This window comes from Acomys russatus, chromosome 10 (assembly GCF_903995435.1).
Source record: "Acomys russatus chromosome 10, mAcoRus1.1, whole genome shotgun sequence".
NCBI lineage: Eukaryota > Metazoa > Chordata > Mammalia > Rodentia > Muridae > Acomys > Acomys russatus.
In genome coordinates, this window is record NC_067146.1 from 66,298,759 (window position 1) to 66,326,392 (window position 27,634).

The 27,634-nt window shown below is 40.9% G+C and overlaps 1 protein-coding gene across 3 annotated transcripts in view; it reads left to right on the plus strand.

The window, feature by feature from the left end:
- Window positions 1-27,634, plus strand: part of Pde1c (phosphodiesterase 1C) — a 475,928-nt gene that overhangs the window by 384,618 nt on the left and 63,676 nt on the right. For all 3 annotated transcript variants that reach the window (XM_051152305.1, XM_051152303.1, XM_051152304.1), the window contains exons 11-15: window positions 8,955-9,056; window positions 9,579-9,699; window positions 14,566-14,647; window positions 17,648-17,768; window positions 19,803-19,978. In XM_051152305.1, the coding sequence (XP_051008262.1) occupies window positions 8,955-9,056; window positions 9,579-9,699; window positions 14,566-14,647; window positions 17,648-17,768; window positions 19,803-19,978 (602 nt within the window). The remainder of the gene's footprint in view (window positions 1-8,954; window positions 9,057-9,578; window positions 9,700-14,565; window positions 14,648-17,647; window positions 17,769-19,802; window positions 19,979-27,634) is intronic.

Sequence of the window (27,634 nt, forward strand, 5' to 3'; positions counted from 1 at the left end):
ACACCCTGACTAAACATTATACTGCTCTCTCATTTAAAGTGCCCCAAACTTGCTAACTTGGCTTTTAACATATTTTTAAAGAGTAGATGTGATCTCTCTTCCCTGTCTCACAAACAAACAAATGTAAATTTTATGATATTTTTCTACATATATGTATTATATCAGAGACCCTTGATAACTATGAAGAATTTATCCTGAGACTTCAAGGTTAATTTGGCATTCAAAAATAGATTATAATAATTCTCCATTTTAAAAACAAATAGCAAGCAAAGAAAGCCAAATGTTGTTGGTACATACCTGTAATTCCAGTACACTGGACACTGAGGCAGGAGGATCCTGAGTTGAAATTCAGCAGTCTGACCTGAATTTCAGGTCAGACAGAGCCATATAGTGAGACATCCATTATAAAAAAAACACAAACAAACAAAGAAAAGCAAAATAAGAACAAAACACAAAGAGTGTGGTCATTTCACAAGCTATATCCAAAAACACTTGACAAAAGTCATTAATTATCAAATACAAACTCTCTTCAAATGAGAAACAAATGGGAGCATAGCACATTTCCAGCTAGATACACGGCAGCTGTCTGAAGCCACAGCTAGCATCAGCCTTCATGGTGAGATGCTGAACACTTCCTTCTGAAAGCTGGGAACAAGATAAGGATGACGAATCTTATATTAAACAATATCAAAGATTTCTTTCATCAATGAGATCTGATTGCACATAGAGTCTTAAGACTGTTATGACAGCTACTAAAACTGTTAATGAAATATATGAAGCTACTAAATACAAAGTTGGTGTAAAAATAATAGGCTAGTAGCTATCCATTAGGAAGTTACATTTAAAATTCTTGCACAGGGCAAGAGGTAAAGGACTAGATTTATTGAAATCAGTGTGAAAGTTTCTAAGAAAATTAAAAAGAGAAAAATTAAAAAAGTGACTCAGCTGTGCCACTCCTGGATCCACTCTTAAAGACACACATGAGGATGGGATCCAAGATGGCGGCGAGAAGTGTGGACCCTGTGTGGAGGCTCCAGTGAACAATTCAGGCAATTGAACAGATGTCTGAGCCAGGAACACTGAGGTCCCCACACCACGGCAGCGGGAGTGCTCCACGGTTCAGAGGGACCAGGGTGCGGAGGACCTGCGTGCCCCTGCACACGGGAGGAGCGTGGATTTTCTCGGATCGGAGCAGCAACGGCAGAGGCAACAGCACCAGCGGCACCAGCGGCACCAGCGGCGGTGGCTGAGGTTTGCAGCTGATAGCCTTCCAGTGGAGGCGATTGGTGTGGTGGCCAGTGGGAGTTGCTGTGGGAGAGGGGACTCTGGGCAGGATTTGGGTCGCGTGGTGCCTTGGGACTCAGACTGGACTCGGCGGACAGTTCGGCCCCAGAGTCCCGGGTTCTGGCTCATCTCAGCAAGCAATTCTACCCCTGGCACTAACTCAGCGCGGCCACAGCTCTCCTGCTGTGGCGCAGACTTGGCGGAGCGCTCAGTTCCACCATAGGCACCACCACACCTCAGCAGCAGAAACCTTGGTTCCACCAGCAGCACTGGCTCAGTGCAGCCGCAGTTCTCCTACTGTGACGCAGGCTGGGCAGAGCGCTCAGCTCCACTGGAGGCCCTAGCTCAGCGCAGCCACAATTCTCTTGCTGTGACACAGACTGATTGGAGCACGCAGTTCCTTCTGAAGCCCTAGCTCAGCGCAGCCGCAGTTCTCTTGCTATGACTCAGGCTGGGCGGAGCTCTCAGTTTCACCAGCTCTAAGACTCTGGTTGGACATGGTGTGCAGTTTGAATCCAGAATTCCTGGCCGAGATTGGTGGACAGTTCAGGCCCTGAGTCAATAACTGACCACAGCATGCACTTTGGGCCAAAAGCCCCTAGGTGAGCTTGGTGCGTAGTCCCAAGCCAAAAATACTGGCTGGACCCTGTGTGCATTTTTGGGCCCAGAATCCCTAGCTGAGCTCAGCAGACAGGTCAGGCCATGAGAATCTAGCTGAGTTCGGCCCGTGGTTTGGGCCCAGTGTTCCCGGCTGGACTTGGCAGGGGACACAGAAGGCTGTGGATACCTTGTTCTGACCCAACACGCATTCAGAGACCCGGAACAATTGCAGGACCCACAGCACAGGGGAGCTGAGGATCACTGGCTTTGAGAGTCCAAAACAACAGGGCTAACCTCCTAACATCCACACCAGTGAAGCATTAGAGCTCCCAGCTCAGAGAAATCTTGAGAAAACAAGTGAATCTATCATCAGACTCCCTCCATCCAACTCTGGAAGCTACCCAACAAAAACAAAGACGGCAAGATGTCTAAAGGACAGCAAAAAAGTATACGCAAAAAACCCCAAAACAACATGGTGTCTCCAATTTCCAGCTATCCCAAAGAAAACAACCCAGAGAACTCAAATACAACGGAAATACAAGAAAATGACCTCAAATCCTTAGTAATGAGGATGGTAATCGAGGAAACAAATAAAATTCGTAATCAAATGTAGGAAGACACGGCCAAACAGGTGAGAGACATAAAAGAAGCACATAGAGTGGAACTGGAAAAGTTGCAGGAAAATGTAAACAACCAGATGAAAGAAGTAAATAAAATGGTTCAAGCTCTGGAGACCTATAAAGAGGCAATGGAAGACATTCAAGAATATACAAACAATCAGATGAAAGAAATCAAAAACTAGTTCAAGATCTGAAAATGAAAATGGAGTAAATGATAAACACACAGACAGAAGAAAAATGAGAATGTGAGAACTCCGAGAAGAAGGCGAGCAACACAGAGGTGAGCTTTTCTAACAGAATCCAAGAGCTGGAAGAACGAATTTCAGGTCTAGAAGATACAATCACAGCTCTTGAAGCAACCATGAAAGAAAATGCCAAATTGGGAAAATTCCTGACACAAAACATCCAAGAGATTAAGGACACCAGGAAAAGAAGAAATCTGAGGATAACAGGCATTGAAGAAAGAGAAGATATCAGACTCCAGGGCCCAGAAACTATTCTCAACAAAATCATAGAAGAAAATTTTGACAATCAGGAAAAAGAGATGCCTATAAACATACAAGAGGACTACAGAACACCAAATAGAATTGACCAGAAAAGAAAAACTGCCCGTCACATAATAATCAAAACACAAAACATACAGAACAAAGAAAAAATATTAAAAGCTGCAAGGGAAAGGGGCCAAATAACATTTAATGGCAAACCTATCAGAATTACACCCGACTTCAGCAGAGACCATAAAAGCCAGAAGGACCTGGACAGAGATCATGCAAACCCTAAGAGACCAGAGATGCCAGGCCAGACTACTTTACCCAGCGAAACTATCAATAACCATTGATGGAGAAAACAAAATATTCCATGACAAAAACAAATTCAAACAGTACCTATCCACAAATCCAGCTTTACAGAAGGAAACTAGAAGGAAAACTCCATCCCAAAGGGTCAAGCTACAACCAAAACTACCCAGGAAATAGATAACTATCCCATGGCAAAAACACAACTACACAAATGCTCGACTGGAAACAACATCTAAATTAAGACTCGTAACAGTCAAGGGCCATTAATATCTCTTAACATCAATGGCCTCAATTCTCCAATAACAAGACACAGACTAACTGAATGGGTGTATAAACAAGACCCAACATTCTTCTGCATTCAAGAAACACATCTCACCCATAATGATAGGCATTACCTCAAGGTAAAAGGTTGGAAAAAATATTCCAAGCAAATGGTCACAAGAAGCAAGCAGGCGTAGCCATTTTAGTATCGAACAAAATAGACTTTCAACCAAAGTTAATCAAAAGGGATGAGGAAGGACACTTCATACTCATCAAAGGTAAAGTCAACCAAGATGACATCACAATTCTGAACATCTATGCTCCCAATACAAGGGCACCCACATTTGTAAAAGATCTGCTAAAAAAGCTTAAACCACACATCGATCCCCACACAATAATAGTGAGAGACTTCAACACCCCACTCTCACTGAAGGATAAGTCATTGAAACAGAAACTAAGCCGAGAAATAACATCATTAACCAATTCCATCGGTCAAATGGACCTAACAGATATCTATAGAACCTTTCACCCAAACAAGAAAGAATATACCTTCTTCTCTGCACCCCATGGAACCTTCTCCAAAATTGATCACATCGTAGGTCACAAAGCAAGCCTCAATAGATACAAGAGGATTGAAATAATACCTTGTATCCTATCAGATTACCATGGTCTTAGGCTACAATTCAACAACAACAGAAATAACAAAAAGCCTACACGTACGAGGAAACTAAACAACTCTCTGCTAAATGACACCTGGGTCAGGGAAGAAATAAAGAAAGAAATCAAGGAGTTTCTGAAATTCAATAAAAATGAAGGAACAACATACCCAAATTCGTCGGATACATAGAAAGCAGTGCTAAGAGGAAAATTCATAGCACTAAGTGCCTTTAAAAAGAAATTGGAAACATCGCACATAAGCATCTTAACAACACAACTGGAAGCCCTAGAAAAAAAAGATGCAGAAACACCCAAGAGGGGTAGACGTCTGGAAATAATCAAACTCAGGGCTTAAATTAACAAATTAGAAACTAAGAAAACAGTCCAAAGAATCAACTAACCCAAATGCTGGTGCTTTGAGAAAATCAACAAGATAGACAGACCGTTAGCCAACCTAACTAAAAGGCAGAGAAACAGTATTGAAATCCACAAAATCAGAAATGAAAAGGGAGACATAACAACAGACACTGAAGAAATACAAAGAATCATAAGATCCTACTTTGAAGGCATATATGCCACAAAATTTGAAAATCTAAGGGAAATGGACGATTTTCTTGATCAATTTCACTTGCCAAAGTTGAGTGAAGAACAGATAAACAAGCTAAATAGTCCTATTTCCCCTACAGAAATAGAAGCAATCATCGAGAGTCTCCCAACCAAAAAAAGCCCAGGTCCAGATGGTTTCAGTGCAGAATTATACCAGACCTTCAAGGGCGAGCTAATCCCAATACTATTCAAGCTACTCCAAAAGATAGAAATGGATGGAAAATTACCAAATTCATTCTATGAGGCCATAGTCTCATTGATACCTAAACCTCACAAGGACCCAACAAAGCAAGAGAATTTCAGACCAATTTCTCTTATGAACATCGATGCAAAAATACTAAATAAAATACATGCAAAACGAATACAAGAACACATCAAAGATATCATTCCAGGCTTCATTCCAGGCATGCTGGGATGGTTTAATATACAGAAATCTATCAATGTAATCCACCATATAAACAAACTGAAAATAAAAACCTACATGATCATCTCTTTGGATACAGAGAAAGCATTTGATAAAATCCAACACCCATTCATGTTTAAAGTTTTACAGAGATTGGGTATACAAGGCACTTTCCTCAACATAATAAAGGCTATATACAGCAAGCCAATAGCCAAAATCAAAGTAAATGGTGAGATACTCAAGGAAATTCCTCTAAAATCGGGAACGAGGCAAGGCTGTCCACTCTCTCCATATCTCTTCAATATAGTACTCGAAGTTCTAGCCAGAGCAATAAAACAACAAAAGGAGATCAAGGGTATTGAAATGGGAAAGGACGAAGTCAAATTATCTCTGTTTGCAGATGATATGATAGTGTACATAAGTGACCCTCAAAATTCCACCAGAGAACTCCTAAAGCTGATAAACACCTTCAGCAAATTGCCTGGATACAAAATTAACTCAAAAAAGTCTGTAGCCTTCCTATACACAAATGACAAGCTTGCAGAGGAAGAAATTAGGGAAACCACACCCTTCACATTAGCCACAAGCAATATAAAATATCTAGGAGTTACTCTAACTAAGCAAGTGAAGGACTTGTTTGAAAAAAATTTCAAAACTCTGAAGGAAGAGATTGAAGATGACCTGAGAATATGGAATGATCTTCCTTGCTCATGGATCGGGAGAATTAACATAGTAAAAATGGCCATCCTACCAAAAGCAATCTACAGATTCAATGCAATCCCTATCAAAATACCTCCACAATTATTTAAGACATTGAAAGTTCAATTCTGAACTTCATATGGAAAAACAAAAAACCCAGAATAGCTAAAACAATCTTGTACAATAAAAGGTGCTCTGGAGGAATCTCCATACCTGATCTCAAACTGTACTATAAAGCAATAGTACTTAAAACAGCATGGTACTGGCACAGCAACAGGCTGGTTGATGAGTGGAATCGAATCAAAGACCCAGATATGAATCCACACAGATATGGTCACTTGATTTTTGATAAAGAAGCCAAATCCATTCAATGGAAAAAGGATAGCATCTTCAACAAATGGTGCTGGTCTAACTTGAGGTCTATGTGTAAAAAAATGAATCTGGACCCATATTTGTCACCTTGCACAAAACTCAAATCCAAGAGGATTTAACACCTCAACATAAAACCAGAGACCCTAAGTCACTTAGAGGAAAAAGTGGGGAAGAGCCTGGAGCATATTGGCACAGGAGACAACTTCCTGAACAGAACACCAACGGCCCAGGCCTTAATGTCAACCATTAATAAATGGGACCTCATGAGGCTGAAAAGCAGGAGACACTGTCCAGAGAACACAGTGACAGCCTACAGACTGGGAAAAGATCTTTACCAGATCTACATCTGACAAAGGTCTAATATTCACAATATATAAAAAACTCAAGAAATTAAACACCACCAAACCAAATAACCCAATTGAGAAATGGTGTTTGGAACTAAACAGAGAATTCTCAACAGAGGAATATCAAATGGCTGAGAAACACTTAAAGAAATGCTCAACCTCCTTAGTCATCAGGGAAATGCAAATCAAAACAACTCTGAGAATCCATCTTACTCCCATCAGAATGGCTAAGATCAAAAATTCAAGTGACACCACATGCTGGCGAGGATGTGGGGAGAGAGCAACACTCCTTCATTGCTGGTGGGAATGCAAACTAGTACAGCCACTTTGGAAATCTATCTGGTGCTATCTCAGAAAAATGGGAATAGGGCTTCCTCAAGACCCAGCTATTCCACTCCTTGGAATATACCCAGAAGACACTCAAGCACACAACAAGAAAATTTGCTCAACCATGTTCATAGCAGCCTTATTCATAATAGCCAGAACATGGAAACAACCTAAGTGTCCCTCAGTAGAAGAATGGATAAAGAAACTGTGGTACATATACACTATGGAATACTACTCAGCTATTAAAAACAAGGAAATCCCGAAAATGGATTGAGCTAGAAATGATCATAATGAGTGAGTTAACCCAGAAGCAGAAAGACTCAAATGGTATATACTCACTTATATCTGCATACTAGCCCAAGGGGCATGTCCCATCAAATCCTTCACTTACCAGGAAACTGGGACAGAGGGGAGGATATCCTATTGGGACTCTAGATGAGAGAAGCATGGGAGAATAGCAAAGTAGAAAGATCCACAGGGTCCTAGAAACCTACAAGTAGAACATTATGATAGGCAGATTTGGGCCCAGGGGTCCCGCTCAAACTAAGGCATCAGCCAAGGACAATACAGGCGGTAAACTTTAAACCCCTACCTAGATCTAGCCAATGGTCCGAACATTCTCCACAGTTGAGTGGAGAGTGGGATATGACTTTCTCACGTACTCTGGTGCCTCACATTTGACTATGTCCCCTGGAGGGGGAGACCTGGTGGCACTCAGAGGAAGGACAGCAGGTTACCAAGAAGAGACTTGATATCCTATGAGCATATACAGGGGGAGATAATACCCCACAGGAATAGTCATAGGGGAGGGGAATAAGGGGAAAATGGGAGGGAGGGAAGAATGGGAGGATACAAGGGATGGGGTAACCATTGAGATGTAACAAGAATAAATTAATAAAAAATTAAAAATAAAGTAAAAAAAAAACGTATTAAAGCTGCATATCCAGGGTATATACCTTAAGATTATATTGTTAACTCTAATCTAAAGATTTATAATTTGCTTATTAGATGCGACGTTTAAAATGTAAGTTCAAACGCTCATTTAGAAGATACTCATAAGTTAAAAAATATTAATTTCAGAGATGTTCAACTGAATTGTTTATACTGTTTAAATTTTGGGTTTTGTCTTCTAAATTTATGGTTATTATGTTGTATCTTCACTCAAAAAAGTAAATTGCTGCCTTAGTTAAAAAAAAAAAAAAAAAAGCTGACAAAAGACAAGGAAAAAATCCCTAGAACTTCAACACTCAACCAAAACTGTGAAATTAAATAGTCATACTGCAAAGGGCGAGGCAGGTTTTTATACAGATAAATGCTCGGAAGCCTAACACAGTGGCCGTTCTGCTTTTAGATATCTGCTCTAAAGCAATGAAGCCATGTCCATATAGAGAACTCTGCTCAAATACTTTGAGAAGATTTGTTGTAGTCACTCTAAATTAGTGTAGAATAGACCAGATATATATCAGCTGGTCAGTGGATGTTTATATGAGAAGCAAACACTTTAATTCAGATTGCAGCATTACTATAACTTTCCCTCTAGGTTAATTTTCCAAATGACATATCTGTCCTATTCTTTTGCAAAGTTTTCTTTTATTGTAAATTCTGTGCATGTATGCGTGTCTGTGTGTGAGTATGGACACATGACTGCAAGTACTCAAGGAAGTGATTTACCAGATGTGGCTGCTTAGAATCGAAGTCAGGGCTCCTCCAAGAGTATTGATGCTCTTAATCATGTAGCAAGCTCTCTATCTCCTGCCATCAGATTCCTAATAAATTGTTCTTTAGTCATTAGCCTTCATTTATATCCTTCATTTACATGCCAATGTCATAAAAATTGCCCTGAAAAAACTGACATTCTTTTGAAAAATATGAAACAATTAACTCATTTTGAAAAATGTGGAAAAAAACAAAACCCCAACAACAACAACAACTTGGATTTTCTTTTTCTTTGCTTTCATGCCTTTCTCTCTGGTATCTGCAAAAGGGAGTTTCGAACATTGGTAATTGAGATGGTAATGGCCACAGATATGTCCTGTCACTTCCAGCAGATCAAAGCCATGAAGACAGCTCTGCAGCAGCCAGAAGCGTGAGTAGCCTGTGACGTCAGGTTCTCATAGTTGAACTGAAATTTGCATGTTTTTCTCATTGAAAATGCAATTCCTTCAGGACAATGGTTAGGTTATCTCAAAGAATAGTGATGTCCGAAGCAAAGGTCTTGAACATCATAGAGCGTCTCACAGTTGGTTAGGGGCTTATTGGAGTTGGAGTAAATGCAAGACATGCTGCCACTCTGACCCAGTTAGATGATCAAAGATAATCTAGTAATGACCTTAGTAGAAGTAACTTTGGAAAGAGTGTATTGTCTACTCTTCTGTTGTGCAGAAATACAGCCATTCAATAAATTGGCTAGATGAAAATACCTTATTCAGCAAATGCTGAAATGCTCCTTCACCAACGTGGTGGCCGTACTCAGAGGAAAATCATGATTTTTTTCAATCCAGTGCCAATTGGGTTTGATGTGGGCAAGCAGAGATGACTTTAATGATGTTTAACTTCCAGTGTTTGAGGTGTGTGGTCACCATGTGCTTGCATGTTGTTGGGTTTGCAGAATTGAGAAGCCTAAAGCCTTATCCCTGATGCTGCACACAGCAGACATCAGCCATCCTGCAAAAGCATGGGACCTGCACCACCGCTGGACCATGTCTCTCCTGGAGGAGTTCTTCAGACAGGTACCTTGCCTTCTGATGCTCATCAGGGCTGGCACTGGAGACTCTAGGAATCAGATATTTCAGCACCTCTCTGGTAAAGACCATTGAAGACATAGTTATTTTCTTCTTTGGAGAGAGGGGCTTCTCAGAGTTGTTTTATTCCTATATATGTAATGCTTGAACTTCAAGTGCATTTACCCTTCATTCCTGAGCCATGTTATCTCTAAGAATAGATGGTTTTTAATGAGTTTGCATTGCTTTAAGACAAATACAAATATGTGCATGTAACATAATAAAGGAAAGAAAACAAATGCACATCACTGAGACAGAGACCTTCAGGGTTAGGCTTAGTTCGCCTGTCTGACACAGATGCTGGCCTCCCCTTGGGAAGAGCAGCTGCATAGACACCTGCTTTGAGACATAGACCTCTGAGGGTCAGTCTGTGAAATGTAGATTACATACCTAAGTAATTTTTACTTCATGTTAGTAAATGTCCTCAGCTAATTCTTGTTCATTCAAAAAGGTAAGTGCACAATCTGGGCTTTGACAACTCTAACCTCTACAAAACAGCACTTACTGTCACATCTCACCGTTAACTGACTAGGAATAGGGTTTTTTTTTTTCCCTGAGCCTTACTTCCTTTTCTGATGCTATAATACCACACCTAAGACAAGCTAATTTATATAACCTAGAAATTTATTTAGATTATGGCTTTAGAACCTAGGACTTCATTAGCTTGGCATCGGCATCTGGCAAGGGCCCCTTTTTGCATCTTGGCGGGGCAGGGCACCACAGGACAAGTGTGCTAGCTCTGGTCTCTGCTTTAAAGTTGCTGACATTTTCACTAATGTAATCATGAGTAACCCACTCATGATCTTATCTAATCCGTATTACTTCTAAGTACTATCAGCATATGAATTTGAGGATTAAGTCTCCACAATGTTAGTTGTGGAACACACTCTCACTCTGGTTGTTTTGGACATAAAATTATCCTGACAGTCTTACTTTTATACTTCTTGTTTGAATGCGGAAATAATTGCACATGAATTTATGTGTGTATTATTTTTCTTTTTGAAATTATACACACTGTCTGGTAGTAAGTGGGACAGTTACAAAAGCCCCAAACTGTCCACTGGAGGTTTCATTCCAACTGCCTTGCAGCCTGGGACTAATCAAATCCCCCTTCAAATTCCCTTCTCTTTTATGTTGTCTGATTTTTTTTTGAAGGAACAGAAAAGATTTGCGGTAAGTTTGGATGAATATTCTTAAGAACCTTTCAACATCAGATAGCCTGTGTTCTCTTCGATGTATCCATAGGCGCCAGTCCACATATGCACATCCACCTTTACGCTAAGCTCATAAGGCCTGCCTCACTTGGGAAGGCTCCTTTGCACACTCACTGGGTGGTCTCCAGAGTAATTCCCAGGTTCCATGATGAGTGGAGTGCAGTGAGGAGTGGTCATGGGAAGGAGAGCTCCAGTGACACAGCTGTGACCCTGCTGTGTGTACAAGGACAACCAACTGAAAATTCATCAATGATGTACTTTAAACAAGTAGAACCATGAAGGACCATGACACATTCAGGAATTATATATATGTTACATTCTTAGTGTTTTGGCTACTTATATTTTGCACCCTTGAAGAAAACATCTTCCCTATCTTGGTGCCTCTAAAATTCTAAATATAAATGAATATCTATCATATCTCATCATTATCAACTTAAAACATCTATCTAGACCTAAAAACATCTTTACCCCTAAACAACTAAGCTTAACTGTAAAACTAAACTATCTGGTCTTCAACCCTATCAGAGACTTGAGAAGGAATAAAATGAAATACCTGAGTATACAGGGGGTACAGGTGTTCCTAACAACAGTGTGAGACTGTTCTCTAAGTACTCATCCCTCCTCTCTCCTATGCTCCCTTTGATGTAGTTTTGTAAAGATATCTCTGTCATGCTGGAAATTTTCAGTTTGTGGCCAATGGGCAGGCAGATCATGCCTCCCTCACACAAGTTTGGTACATTGAAGTGGCTCCTTTTGTTCTTTCTTTCTTTTCTTTTTTTTCCCCCCCTATTGTGAGTGGAGTGTTAACTCACTGGACTGGACCTGGTTTTAGTAAATACAAATTCAGTAAAGTATTTATATTGACTTAACTCAGATACCAAAGCCTATCAGGTAACCCATGAAGGAGGAACGCTCCCTGGATCTTCATGATAGTTTTAAAATTGGACCCCTCACCTGGGAACCCCTAATGGTACCAGAGAGCCTTTAAAAATTCACATTCAGAAAGTTGGGCTATATTTCAAACTAACAGCATGGCCCTTGCAGCTTTGGTCCAGGTTTTTTTGTGCTTCTGAAAGAAGGAGTTCCATCTTCTGCTTCATAACCATGCTTTATGAAATCACTGGCACAGCCACGGGGTGCTTTTAGATGAAACACCGACATTGAAGAAGTGTGTTTGCTTGGTAAATTCGTTTTGTTCTCAAAAGCTTTGAGGTGTGTTTCCTTTGTCCTGATGTGTATTTCTACATTTTTGGCAACATCTCCCCCAATTATTTTCATTTATTCTGTGTCTGTGGGTATTTCCTCGTTTGTTTTATTTCGTATATATTGTTGAATTTCTCCCCTACAAAATTGTGTTGTTATTTTAGCATTTTTTTTCTTTAGTGATACCTTAGTAATTGTTTTCATCTTTACTCATTTCATTTACTTTTATTTTTCTACCTCTCTGAGTTTGATACTCACATCGTTTGCTTTGGTTTTCACTTGCTTAGAAAACAGAAACTGACAAGGGTTTGTTTATTCCTGGGACACTTGCTGCTTCTGACACAGTGTGCTCCAAATCAGTCTTTAGAAACTAATCTTTCAAATTGGTTTTGATTTTTTTATTTTTATTTTTTTTGCTTGTTATTATTACAAATTGGTTTTTATAACAAATAATTTGTTATCATTTAGAGCTTAAATTAAGTTTATGTAGCATCTCTGTGAATGTCTGTGGAAATTTTTTTTGCATCATTCAGCATACAGTCAAAAGAATGTCTTGTTTTTATTTGATAGTTAATGTCCTGCTACTGTGACAAAACACCCAAGGACGTGAACTTAAAAGACAGGTTTATGTGGGTGCATAGCTGCAGAGGCTTCAGGACTTTATTAGCTGGCTCCACTGTATTTAGGCCTCTCTCAAAGCAGAAACACCATGGTAGACTGTTAGGGCAAAAAAACAAAAACAAAAAGCATAAGACAAAAATACTGCTCCCATATTGGCAACCAGGAAGCCAAGAGATCCAGTGAAGAAAGTTCTGAAAACAAGAGGTATGCCCTTTAAAGATGAACCCCCTAGTGACCCACTTCCTCCAAGCCCATTCAGCTATGAACTCATCCATTGCACCACCTAGGGACCAAGGCCTCAACACATTTTCTGTTCAATCATATTAATATGCCCTTTTCATATATATATATATATATATAATTTAAAAATATGTGTGCTGTCATAGGCTGACAGGAGTTTCTGTCATTTTTTTCTTTCTATAGACTAGAGACTTTTGCTCCATAAATGCTGACTTCGTGTCTTGTGATTCTTGGCTTTTTGCAGGTGTTGTGCTCTAAAAGTGTGTGACACTCCAGATCAATATGAAGCCTCCTCTTAACAATCTACCTCATGCTCTTGCCGGAACCCTTATCTGACTCCTTGGTGACATTAGTTAGAAATAAACATTCAGGTGTTGAGATAGTCTTGGCTTCAAGCTATTAAAGTTTTTTTGAGTGCAACTAATTTATTGGTAATGTTTATTACAATTAGAGTGCGCCAGCTGGAGCAGAGTCACTCCATGTTTCTCAAAGCTTGACTTCTAATGTGGCTACCTGTATGGCAACAGTAATTATTTCTAATGCGGCTACCTGTATGGCAACAGTAATTATTTCTGTAGTTCTTTTTATTTGTTTACATATACTTTTGTCATTTTGCCTCATGATGAACCCTTTAAATTGGAACTAGCATCTCACATTTAACAGATGGAAACTTGTGAAATTGCAAAGGACAATGACTTTCCTATGGCCATATACACGCCCCCGCCCCCCCCCAGAAACAAGGCAGCATTCAAGTACAGACCAATACTCACTATCCTGAGTGAGATTCTTCCTACAAAAAAAGGAAGAGTACAATCCACTGATGGGCCTGAGATGTGGTCTTCTCCTTGCTCCAGACATGACAGAAAGATCAAACTTCTGCTTCACGTTTTTATAAGCCACCCCCATCAGTTGTTAGACATCCCATAGTGCTTGTATCAGAGTGGCACTTTTTGGTGCCATGAAGCATGTTTTGGCCAAACAATGATGCTGTATTGTTGTCTAATAACTGCTTCTTTTTAGTCCACTTTTTACCACAGACCAAGCATTAGGACTTGAAACACAGAAGCACTTAATTCCCATTGTGTGTGCCTTTAGGTGATATTAGGGGACAAAGCCACATTGGTGAGTTTGAATTTTCCTTTCAGACACTGCTCACCCCTGAGGATTCTGTGGCTAGGAGAAGGGCACAGGTGGCCATAGGAAAACTGTGGGGGAACACAGCCACTCTGACTGTGATGTCGGCTCCCAGCCACAGGTCACATGGACTGCTGCCCGGTTTTCCATGGGGAACCTATTGCTGCCCAGTGAAGCTTTCTTTGGGACAGCATGGGACTTTGCATTCAGAGGGAGTGATTGCTTTCCGGAAGCTACCACTTCTTGGTGACTTTTATTTAGGCCCACCAGGGCTGATTACACAATGTAATTGTAATAATTAAAATAAGGATAAGTGGCCTAAGTGGTAGCTGAGGTTCCTAAATAAACTCTAAGCAGCTCAGCCCACTGTTCTTTTCCTTATCGTGACCTTCTGTTTTTCTAGGGTGACAGAGAAGCAGAGCTGGGGCTGCCATTTTCTCCTCTGTGTGACAGAAAATCAACCATGGTTGCTCAGTCACAAGTGGGTACGTACTTGCCAGCTGCTTTGAAGAGTTATCAGATGTTCTCTGTGGTGTGCAGGGCCACTGGGCTTGGGGGTCCCAGTGGGGGCTCTGCCTCTGGCAGAGTGGAGTTCTGTGCTTTTTCTCTGGACTGTGGCTGGTTCTGGGGGAGATTACACAGAGACACTCTGGGGTCCATGGCATTCCTGACAAAATGAAAGGGGATTTCAACCTCTCAAGAAAATGTCTGTGCATACCACTGTTAGGCAGTCCATTTTTGCTTCAGCCCCCATCACGCTTCAGGACTAGAAGTCATCTCACCATCTCCCTCTCTGGATGCTGCTTCTGCCCACATTCAGGATTATCCTCCTTCCTAGTGGATGGCCTTCAAATTGTTTTGGTTTGCTCACTCCTTTTATTCCATACCCAAAAAGAGGGAGGAAGAGAGAGAGAGAGAGAGAGAGAGAGAAAAGACGAAGAAGAAGAAGAAGAAGAAGAAGAAGAACAACAACAACAACAAGAAAGGAGGGGAGGAGGAGGGAAGGGAGAGAGGAAAGGAGGGAGGAGGCAGAGAGAGAGAGAGAATCACCATAATACATTCATTACTAAAACCCTCAGTTGTGGGAGAGGAAAGTGTCGCATATAAAGTAAACATCATGAGTGAACTCTACTTTAAAAGAGTCTATCATCACTAAAAAAAAAAAAAAAAAAGTCAATTTGGTAAGGAGTTACTGCCTTTTCTACTTGTACATTTTGAGAGCGCAGATAAGGTCTTATGCAATCTAGGCTAGGCACAAATTGGCCATTTAGCTCACATTAACTTTGAGCCCAGGGTGGCTGTGAACTGATTGTGTGGCTAAGGATCTTCGCCTCCTTACATTCCTGCCTTTGGCTCCCAGGTGATGAGACTGAAAATGTCTCCCACCATGCCTGGCCTCTGCTTGAGCTATATGTGATCATTCATTGTTTTATTTGTTTCATCATGGTGTGCCTTGCGTTCCTGTTGGGCACTGGGCACTAATAGGAGTTATAGTAGACGCTATAAAATAAAACAATAGCAACAGCAACAAAAACCTGTAATCATACATGGTACTTCATATATTAACCAGTATTAAACAGTGGGCAAGATGCTGGGGAAACAAAATGTGTTAGAGCATTATGGGTGTTAGGTTGGATTCTTAACATTTTATGATGGAATACAAAGACAGTTTGAGCAATTAGACCCAGGTGGTCCACACAAACTTATTAAGGGATCGTATTTGAGTTATATATGAGGAAGTATTCAGCAATATCTGGCCAGGTTGTGAGAGATCATGGTACATGTTAGCAGTGGCTTCGTGGTGGATAGAAGGACACTATAGATGGGAGCTAGAGAAAGCAGAGAGAGTAAAGCTGCTTAATATGATCTGTGAATTCTCAATAGCTCCAGTACGGCTGTAACAGTGGGTAGGAAATAGGATACAGAGAGAGGGACACTATAGAGAGAATCAGGCGGTGATTTTACATTGTACCAAGAATAGCACATGCTTATCCTTTCTGTAAGAAATGGGGCATACCCAAAGAATTCTCTGTATCATCGAATACTGCAGTTTGAGCTCACACTTAAATTGCAGTGAACAGCAAAACAGATTTTGTTGCCAGTGTTTCTGTATTGGCTGGGCTGTTCTTATTTTGTGGGCTATACTAGAGGCTGTTTAGCATCCTCCTCTGTTGAGTATAAGCACCAGTATCACTGTCCCCTTGTAGCTGTGCAAACTAGAGTCATCCTCACCTTTCCAGATACCCACCCAGAGGAGTGGGCAGTGTCTCCCCTGGTTAGCATTTAATTCCCTTACATGTGTCTATGGATGAGTTACTGCAGTCCCCGTTAATGCCACTGTGTGTATTATTTTTAGTCAAGGTGTCACAAGTACTCATCTAGTTTGCTTTTGCTATATCCTCAGTATGGCCATCTTAAAAATTATCATTTCCTTAATGTCTCTAAGCCAGTTTCTAGCCACTTTCTTCTAATACTTCCCACCTGGTTCTGCCTCCTGTATCTTTAATCAGCAGCTTGTAGCCTGTCCTCTGTCTTCTCACATTTCTTCTGTTTTGTGAGGAATCTCTCTCTGCCTCCTGTGCAGCACCCAGTTTAAAACAGCACCGAGACTCAGTTTCTTACCTTCTGTTTGAGCAAAATTCTCCCATCTCAGTCTTTTCTCCTCACTGCCTTTTCATGCCTCTTGCTGCATGGACTGTAGCAGACAAAATTTTAATATGTCACCAGAAAGCTGCTTGGACTTCAGGCCAGGCCACTACTCCTGACTCTAAAGCCCAGAAGCTTCCTTCCCTGAGCTATGAATAACTGGCCTCTCCAAACCTTTTTTTTCCCCAAGCCCAAAGCATTCTCTACACGTAGTCCTTGCTCAGACACCTCCCGCACACTTTGCCACCTCTGGAACTCCCTCTAACTAGGGTAATTAGCCACTTCTTTCTCTCCACCCATCCTTCAGAGCGCAGCTCAAACATCACAGTTTCCACACAACTGTTCACTGGCCTCTATAGGAGCAAATGTCTCCTCTCTGTTCTCTTCAATTTCTTTCTTAGCAGCCTTCATCTGGGCTTCTCCTTTGGCCCAGCAGAAACTCTAGGGGTCATTTTTGTGCCCATTAAGTCTTACCTATAAATTCCTCGAGGGCTGCTGGATTGTGTTATTCATTGTCAGCCCTTTACAAAACACATCACAGTGCTTATTACATAGCAGGTGTTAAATTGTACTTTTAAGCATTTGATTGAATCACCTATTGAAAAGTCCTAAGGAAATTATATAGGGGAATTGAAACTGACTCATGACATTCAATATGAATGAGACCAAGTTGCTCTTGGTTGATTGGAGCTCATATGTGGATGTGGTATTTTCTTTGGTTGGTTGGGTTTTCTTTTTTGTTTGTTTGTTTTAAGGAAAGACTAATTGGTTTTTAGTGGAAAACCTGGCTTGGTCCCTACTACTATACTGTTATCTGAGTGACTTCTGCTTCTTTGTAGGTTTTATTGACTTCATTGTGGAGCCCACCTTCACTGTGCTCACGGATATGACTGAAAAGATTGTGAGTCCATTAATTGATGAAAGTTCCCAGCCTGGTGGCACAGGCCAGAGGCGCTCAAGGTCAGTGGGAAAGTTTGGGAGCTGGTTGTGAATGGAAATCTCTTAGTGGGACATGCATGGTATCAGGATGCTTCTTATAGGAGACAGGATTTGGAATAATGCTATGTGCTCTCATGACTGGCCCATAACAGATGGTCCAAGGCCAGAGTGGGATGCGCCCACTCTCTGTGCTTCCAGCAGCACTGACCACTGAACTTCCCATGCTGTGCACAGACAGCCCTTGTTCCTGATTCTTCCAACATTCATGCTTTTGATCAGAGATCTTACAAGAAATGGGGCTAACTGTTTAAGTTCAGGAAGAAAGCAGAGTGCAGATCTTTAAAATATATAGATATAGATAGATGATAGACAGATGATTGATAGATAGATAGATAGATAGATAGATAGATAGATAGATGTAACAAATTGCCTCAAATGTAAGTGTTTTCCAGTGCCATGGGTCACAGCATAAAGCATGAGGACATTAGAGAAGAACAGGAAGAGGTCATGCTATACAGCCAGTGTTTTGGCTTAAAATCCAAACTCCACTGCTTATTAACCTGTGTAGCCTCTGACAAGTCAGCTCAGTGCCCTAGTTTCATTCACTGTGGCTGTAATAAAACACTGACAATAGCAACTATAAAGGAGAGTTTATTCCATTTATAATTCCCGATTATGGTCTTGCGTTGTAGGAAACTCAAGGCAGGAACTTGAAGCTGCTAGTCACATCCACACTCAAGAGCAAAGAGACTCAATGCATGTATATTTATACCCACTTCCACTTTTCCTCTTTTATACAGTCCAGGACCTAAGACCATGGAGGTCCCCAAATGTGCTCCACCTTTCCACATCAATTAATGTAGTCGAGGTAATCTCTCACATACATGCCCACAGATAAGCAAATTCATGAGCTTGACCTAGGTAATTTCTCATTGAGATTCTTTTCCCAGGTGATTTTAGATGAAAAATTAAACTAATTAAGGATGCTTAAGATGAATGAACCTATATTGAAGATGGTAAAAATGAGGACTGAAGCCCCTGGTAATTCCACATACCTTTTTAGCATTTTGGGGACTGCCTAAAATGAACTTGTGATTCTCCATTATCACTCAGTAGATCTGAATCATGACAGTAACTGGTATAGCTACTGAGGAACATACACTACTTCATCAAAAGAATGCTACCTTCTGATATATGCAACATTTCCCCTGTTTAAAGCACAAAGTATAACTCATTTAAAATTAGATCTTTGGTATGGTTTGGTCATCCACCAATCCTAAGAAGCATACGGGAATTGCTAATTTTATGGAGCTTAAGGAACTGAGATTAGAGGAATTTTAAAGTCCAGTAAAATGGCTTAATAGGTAAAGGTACTTGTCATCAGGCCTCATGATCCAAGTTTGATTCCCAGGACCCACCTGATCAAAGAAGAAAACACTTCCTGGATATTGTCCTCTGACTTCCACATGTGTGCGCTCAAGTGAGATAGATAGATAGATAGATAGATAGATAGATAGACAGAAAGAAAGATAGGTAGATGGATAAATAGATAGAAAGATAGACAGATAGATAGATAGATAGATAGATAGATAGATAGATAGATGTAATGTCATAATATTACAGGGATCTTGAGTCCAGGAGGAGGGTAGAGCAGGAGAAAAAGGATCAGTTAAGCTTGGAGAAGTGATAAGTGTGACAGCAGGTAGATGTATCCTGAAGCAAATAAAACTCCAAAAGTTTATATTTGTTTATTTCAAAGAACAGAACAAATAAATGCTGGGGGATCCTAGTTAATAAGACAAGAGAATGCCCAGTCAGCACAAAAGGAAGGAAGTAACGGTATTGCAAATGAACATGCAGTGTTGAAATTTTTTTCCTCCTATAGCTTAAAATTTTCATACCTGTCTTAACATATGAAGCAGAATCTCCACAAATCCCATGGCTGAGGAGTTCCATGATGACAGGAAATACTACGCAGCCTTCTGTGGCCTTTCTCGCTGCTCGCACGCAGCAGACCCTGATGCTAACTCTCTTCTTTGGTATCGGTCCTTTTAGTCTGAACAGCATCAACTCGTCGGATGCAAAGCGATCGGGCGTCAAGAGTTCTGGCTCCGAAGGAAGCGCTCCCATCAACAACTCTGTCATTCCTGTCGACTATAAGAGCTTTAAAGCCACTTGGACCGAGGTGGTGCACATCAATCGGGAGCGGTGGCGAGCCAAGGTGCCCAAAGGTAATGTGCTCTTCGGGTAGAATCTTCTAAAATTATTCAGTGTTCACTTGTGAAGCAAGTGGCTGCCTTCTGTGATTTGCTCCAGGGACTGGGGTGCTGAATTCTGGGTACTCCTATGTGATAATTCTCATTCTCTTGAACACTGGGTACATGGCTCAATGTGGCTAACCTCCGAGCCAATCCTCCCTGTGCCTCTGTGAAACACAGCTAAACCTCTTTTCCCACTGTGGAGTTCTACAGGGGCTAGAGTTAATACTTCCTGGTCTCTGCTGGAATACCTTGTTTTACATTTCATGTCAAGGGCCACAACCATAATGCCTTTCTGCCCTCATTTACCTTGGTAGAGGCCTGACAACAGGAACTGCCTATTGCGTTAGGATATGAGAAACTTCAGTCTCCTCCCAGGAGCTTCCTGACATATTCATGGCTTTCCTCCACTTATTGCTCCAACCATGGAACTGATGTGTTTGTTGTTGTTGTGTTGAGGGTGGTTTGTTTTTGGAGAGATGATAATAACTTGTAAGTAAACTAAAATTTCCTGAAGCAAGTCTCATCAAAATTCAGACCAAAAAAAAAAAAAAAAAAAGCTGTGCCTACTGTGCTATTTTGCACAGAAAATAGAAAATATCTGTGCTTTGGGCCTAATTCATATATTCACATTTTTGTTTTCATTACTGAGCACAATTGACACATATGAAACAATCACACTGTTTAGGTGAAGAGGTACATGCACCCTAGGGACATGGGCCTCGGATGAACAATGTGAGTCTGTGATACCAGATCTCAGGGACGGTCAATGACATGAGTGGCTCTTTAGCAGTGGGGCTGATTGCAGTGGGATTTGCAAAAGTGAACCTTCAATAGCAGGCAGTGTCTGCTGGCATCTGCTGTGTACCACCCATTTTCTACATTCCACGCCCAGTGCCAAAGGATGTCATCAATATCCCCATCTTCCACCTATAGGGAGGGGCTCTTATGTTAGAGTTTGATACAGTGGATGAGCAAGAATTCAATCAAGACCCTGTACTTATTATCACTGTCCCTGATCCCCAAGCCCTCAGAACAGCCAAAGTTCTTGAGACTTTGTCCTCAAAGGATACCTGTGCTATTACTTTGCCTCAGCCAGCACATGTGGAAAGAAAATGTGATGGTCGATGTTTTGGGATATTTTCTGTTGCTATAACTAAATATTTGATACTCATTAATTTACAAAGAATCAAGAGAATGCTGCTGGTATGTAGTCTTCTTGCTCTGTGGCAAAAGGCATCAAGTGAAGAGCCAGAGCCAGTGTCACACTTGAATCTCTAGTCCCATATCCCCACAAACATCATTGTGGCCCCACCCTCCAGACCTGGCCTAGTCCTCATTACATGCCAAAGATCCATCTTCTAAACAACATTTAAATTCAGGGATTGAGATTTCAATGTGTGAAAGCTAGGGGACAACTGTAAGTCCTAGCATTAGAGCTGAGGGTTCTGCAGTCCCCATACTGGGTGGAGAGAAGCCTCCAGCAGCTGGGTTATTTCAAAGACCAGACACTGACTTGCCATCAAAACCCTGCAAAACCAAACCAAACCAAAACAACAACAACAACAAAAAACCACTGTAGGTAAGGCAAGAGGGTTAGATTTATGGTGCTCTTGGGGTATAATTGGAACATTATCATTTGGGGACAGATGTTGTACCCTGAGCTATGGAAGGACCCAACACCTGTTCTCTATTTTAATTGTAAGCACTCAGGGTCTATTTAAATGCTTCAAGCATTTCAATTCTCCGTGTTGGCAGGCTACTGCACCAGTGGAAGAATACTCTCTCACGATCATTACACTTGAACATCCAATTTCTGACAACACACATTTTAAAGAGGTCATTCAAAATCATTTGTTTGCAATTATCTTGGTTACTGAAATTACCTTCTGAACTAATCACCTGGGGAAACATTAGATGGCTTCTTTTCCAAAGAATAACCGGTCCTTTCAAAAGGACAGATAAATGCCTTGTCACTTTAATATACACTGGCTTTGCAGGTAGAGATACGAAAGTATTTTAAGCAACATGGAAGAACTTGTTCCTCACCCTGAGTGGGAAGATATCCAGTAGGTAGAATTTGAAGGGTACTGGTACTTGCCTGAGGATGTTAGAAATAGGAAGAGGAGTGGTGGAGAAGGTAGCCTATATGGGAACACACTTATAAGGAAGCCTTCATCATGGTATATATTTGTAATTCCAGTGATGGGGGAGCACAGACTGCTTCTAGCCTAGGCCACATAAAGAAATGACTATGTCAGTGACAGACACTGTCTTGGGGAAGGGGTAGGTAGTACTTGAAATTACACACATATACAAACACACATAGATACATACACACATATAAAAGGAAGAAGATAACGTATGCAAGAAAACAAAAGGAACAAGCCCCAGTCCCCCTAGGTTATAGACTTTTAGTGGCACATAGTTTAGCTGTGGGGGCCACATTTAGGTAGCAGGAAGTGGAGAACTGAATCCCAACTTGCACAGTTTCATTCTGGAAGGTTCTTTGACATTCTGGACATAGTCATGTACATGTACATTTCAGAGTTAGCGCCAAGAACTGAAGAACATACAGGAAGCACTAGGAGCAAAGCTGGCCCAGTTTGTGCTTGGTAAGAGGGAGCTGCTATTTAAAAAAAATTTTATTATAATTTATTCATATTACATCCCTATTGTTATCTCCTCGCTCTTATCCTCCAGTTCCCACCCTCCCTCCCTCTTCTGCCCCATCCCCCCAGACCTCCAATGGGGGGGCTTCTCCGCTACCATTTGATCACAGTATATCAGGTCCCATCATGGTAGCCTGCATCCCATTCTTCCATGTGTTCCCAAGGCCGCCCCAGCAAGGGGTAGGTTTCAAATTGCAGGCATGAGAATTTATGTCAGAGGCAGTCCCCTCTCTCTCACCTCCCCATACTCATGGAGCATGAGTTCTCCATCAGCTACATCTGAACAGGGGGTCTAGATACTTTGCATTAATTGTCCTTGGTTGGTGCATCAGTTTATGCAGACCACCTGGGTCCAGATCCACTAGCCTTGGTGGTCTCCCGGTGGAGCTCCTGACCCCTCCATATCTTCCCCCCTCCACCCCATGAGCTCACTCACACTCTTCCATACAACTCTCAGCTCTCTTCCCAAGGTCTGGCTGCAAGTCCTAGTATCATTCCTGAACCCCTGCTAGGTGGAGTTTCTCAGAGGACTTCTGTATTGGTCTAATATCCACTTGTAGAGCCTCTACCCTGCATGTCTTTCTGGATCTGGTTACCTCACTCAGGATGGTCTTTTCTAGTTCCATCCATTTGCCTACAAATTTCAAGATTTCCTTGTTTTTGATAGCCGAATAGTGTTCCAATGTGTAAATACACCACAGTTTCTTTATCCATTCTTCAGTTGAGGGGCATCAGGGTTGTTTCCAGATTCTGGCTATTATGAATAAAGGTTCCATGAACATAGTTGAGCTTATGTCCTTGTATGGTGGAGCATCTTTTGGGTGTATGTCCAGGAGTGGTATCACTGGGTCCTGAGGTAGTACTATTCAAATTTTTCTGAGAAAGCACCAGACTAATTTCTAAAGTGCTTGTACAAGTTTACATTCCTACTAGCAATAGAAGAGAGTTCTCCTTTCTCCACATCCTCGCCAACATGTGCTATCACTTGAGTTTTTGATTTTAGCCATTCTGATAGGTGTAAGAATCTTGGTGTCTTTTTGACTTGCATTTTGCTGATGATATTGAGTATTGTTTTAAGTGTTTCTCAGCCATTTGATATTCATCTGTTGAGAATTCTCTGTTTAGCTCTGTACCCCATTTTTAATTGGATTATTTGGTTTGGTGGTGTTTAATTTCTTGAGTTCCTTATAAAGTTTGGATATTAGACCTTTGTCAGATGCAGGGATGATGAAGATCTTTTCCCAGTCTATAGGCTATCATTTTGTTCTGTTGACAGTGTCCTTTGTGTTACAGAAGCTTTTCAGTTTCATGAGGTCTCATTTATTAATTGTTGACCTTAGAGCCTAGGCTATTACAGTTCTGTCTAGGAAGCTATCTTCTGTGCCAATAATTTCAAGGCTCTTTCCCACTTTTTCTTCTAACAGATTTAGTGTGCCTGGTTTTATGTTGAGGTCTTTAATCTACTTGGACTTAAGTTTTATGCAAGGTGAAAAATATAGATCTATTTGCATTTTTCTACATGTAGACATCCAGTTAGTCCAGAACCATTTGCTAAAGATGCTATCTTTTTTCCATTGTATAGATTTGGCTTCTTTGTAAAAAATCAAGTGTCCAGAGGTACGTGGGTTTATTTCTGGATCTTCAGTTTGATTCTATTGATCAACTAGCCTATTTCTGTGACAGTACCATGCCATTTTTATTACTGTTACTCTATAGTACAGCTTGAGATAATGGATGGAGATTCCTCCAGAAGATCTTTTATTGCACAGGATTGTTTTAGCTATTCTGGGTTTTTTGTTTTTCCATATGAAGTTAAAATTCATATGGTCTGTAAAGAATTGTGTAGGTATTTTGGTAGGGATTGCATTGAATCTGTTGTTGCTTTTGGCAAGATGGCCATTTTTATTATGTTGGTTTTCCTCATCCATGAGCATGGGAGATCTTTTCATCTTCTGACATCTTCTTCAGTTCCTTTCTTTAGAGACTTGAATATTTTTCATATAGGTCTTTCACTTGCTTGGTTAGACTTATACCAAGATATTTTGTTTTTGTGGCTATTGTAAAGGGTGTAGTTTCTCTAATTTCTTTCTCAGTCTGTTTGTGATGGGTATACAGGAGGGCTACTGATTTTTTAGTTGATTTTGTATCCAGCCACGTTGCTGAAGGTGTTTATCAGTTGTAGGAGTTCCTTGGTAGAATTTTTGTGGTCACTTATATATACTATCATGTCATCTGCGAATAGTGATAGTTTGACTTCTTCCTTTCCAATTTATATTCCCTAGAGCTCCTTTACTTGTCTTATTGCTCTAGCTAGGACTTCAAGGACTATATTGAAGAGATATGAAGAGGGTGGGTAGCCTTGTCTTATCCCTGATTTATGTTTCTCTCCATTTAGTTTGTTTTGGCTATAGGGTAACTGTATATTGCCTTATTGTGTTTAAATGTGTGCCTTGTAGCCCTAATCTCTCCACGACTTTTCGCATATGTGGGTGTTGGGTTTTGTCAAATGCTTTTTAAGCATTTAGGTGGCTGTTATTCAAATAGATTAGAGAGGAAGTTTGGACCTGTGTAACAGGATTAAAACACTGGCTATGACAGTGTCCACTCAACTCAGCTCACAATTTTAGTGTCAAATTATGCTGTTTGTGGACTGACTGATATGAAGGGGAAATTTGATTTGCACTTATAGTCAATTTGAATAAATGATCTCAAATTGTTTTTCTCATTGGTTTTTTTTTGTTGTTGTTGTTGAATTCCAAAGGACTCGTATAGAATTATGGTATTAGTCGGAGTCTTTTCTACTACCTGCTTTAGATCCTAAATAATTGACATGGAGACCTATTAGAGTTATTCAACAAGCTTTAAGCATTATAACTGGGCATATATTTATCTATTCTAACCCAAATATGCTAGTCTGCCTACTTATCAGCCACATGCTCCTTTCCCTGACATCTAGTCATGCCTTAGCCTTCTGCTATAACTCTCTGGTCTTATTATGAACTCTGTAGGTGTACTTTTTATCTACTTTATTTGGATTATATTATACCTCTGCCTCTCTCCCAACCCCCCATCCCTAGATAAGACAGAAAGGTTAGAAGGGAAGGGGAGGTAGACCTCTTTAGTTTTAGTGCCCTGGGGCAATTCAAATATTTGTAGCCAGGATATCCAGCAGTCCAGCTAAGCAGAAAACAGCAAAGAGGACAAACCAGCAGCCCTTTTCCTCCTCCAACCATCTGAAATGTTCTCTCTTGGACTGTTCCTTTTTGAAGCATTCCTTTTTTTTCTCTTTAGGTTCTGGTATTTTCCCTCTCAGAGTACTCCAACTGGAAAAGACCAAGCCCCTCTCTGAGCTATTCAAGGATATTATCAGCTATCTACAAACTAAAGGCAACCCTATATCTCACACTTTGGATTAAAACAAAAACATTTTACATTACATAACTGTGTTTTTAAAGAAAGCAAAACTTTCACTATAGAATTCCTCCTGGTGCTCCTTCTGGCCACTTATCATGGCATAGTCTCATGGAGACTTCTACTACCTTGTGGTCTCTACTTGAGACCCCTCAACTGGGAAAGGAAGTCCAATATCCTTGTCCTCTCTCACCAAGCTATAGGCTGCTCAGCTGCTGCTGCTGCCTCCTCCTCCTCTTCCTCCTCCTCCTCCTCCTCCTCCTCCTCCTCCTCCTCCTCCTCCTCCTCTCTTCTTCTTCTTCTTCTTCTTCTTCTTCTTCTTCTTCTTCTTCTTCTTCTTCTTCTTCTTCTGCTGCTGCTGCTGCTGCTGCTGCTGCTGCTGACAGGGTTTCTCTGTGTACCCTTGGCTATCTTGGACTCATTCTGCAGACCCAGCTGGGCTCACACTCACAGAGATCTAGCTACTTTTCACTCCCTGAGTGCTGGGATTACAGGAATGTACTATTGTGCCCACTTTTCAGCTTTCTATTAGCCAAAAAGAAATAAATGAGGAACAATGTTTACACAACATTGCTTAATAATCATGACAATGTCCATGTCCAGACTGCAGCCAGATCTCAAAGCACAGAAATCAACATTTGTATACACAGTGCACCAGAAGAATCCCCATCAGACTAACTTTGAGGCAAGTTGCCTTCCATGGGCATTTGAACACACATTTTAAGGAAATGGGATATAGTTTAGGTTATGTTATCCAACCTGAATTGCAAAGTTGTTTAGACCAGCTTTCACACTTGTTAGGAAAGAGTTGATCAGTATTTTGAATTGTTTTCTGGGTCACACAATAAGTTATCTCTGCCAGTGAAATGAGCCAATTCAAGCCAAACTGGTGTATATAAATGTAAGTTTATTGGGGGCAGCTCCTGGTTGGGTTCACTGGTCCCAAGGAATGGGGCTAGGGAAGTTGCTATGCAGAGGGAGAAGGAAAAGCAGGGGGAGAGATACAGAAAGAAAATACACATGCAGAGAGAAGGAGAGAGAAAAGAGGGGGCCTGAATTATATAGGGAAGAGCTTTTGGGGGAGGGGAATCCTAGGCCCTGGGCTGGAGAGTTCAGGGCAGAGGGCAAGGGGTATGCTAGCCACACCCTGTTACAGGTAGGGATTGAGGGATGCTGGGACAACCTAGGGGCCAGGTTCATTTTGGCTAAATGAGCACCTTGTCCCATTTAACCTGCTTGTCCCAGGTCTGAATCCAAGCATCAAAACCATTTCTACCCTAAAATTTCTGGGTATAAAAATTTATTAATTTCTACCCATAATTTAATACAGTTTACACATTCATTTCCTAGTAATGGAATAATATGCTTAGATCACAAAAGCTGAACTATTTAAAACATACTTGTAGAAGAACATAAAATCATTCTGCCATATTCAAATGTCAGTAACTTGCTGATACTCTGAACCAACCCAGTTTTCCTCAGGTGTGTATAGACATAGTAAACTTTCCTCCACAAATCAGTTTTATAGTGTAATGCCACCTACATT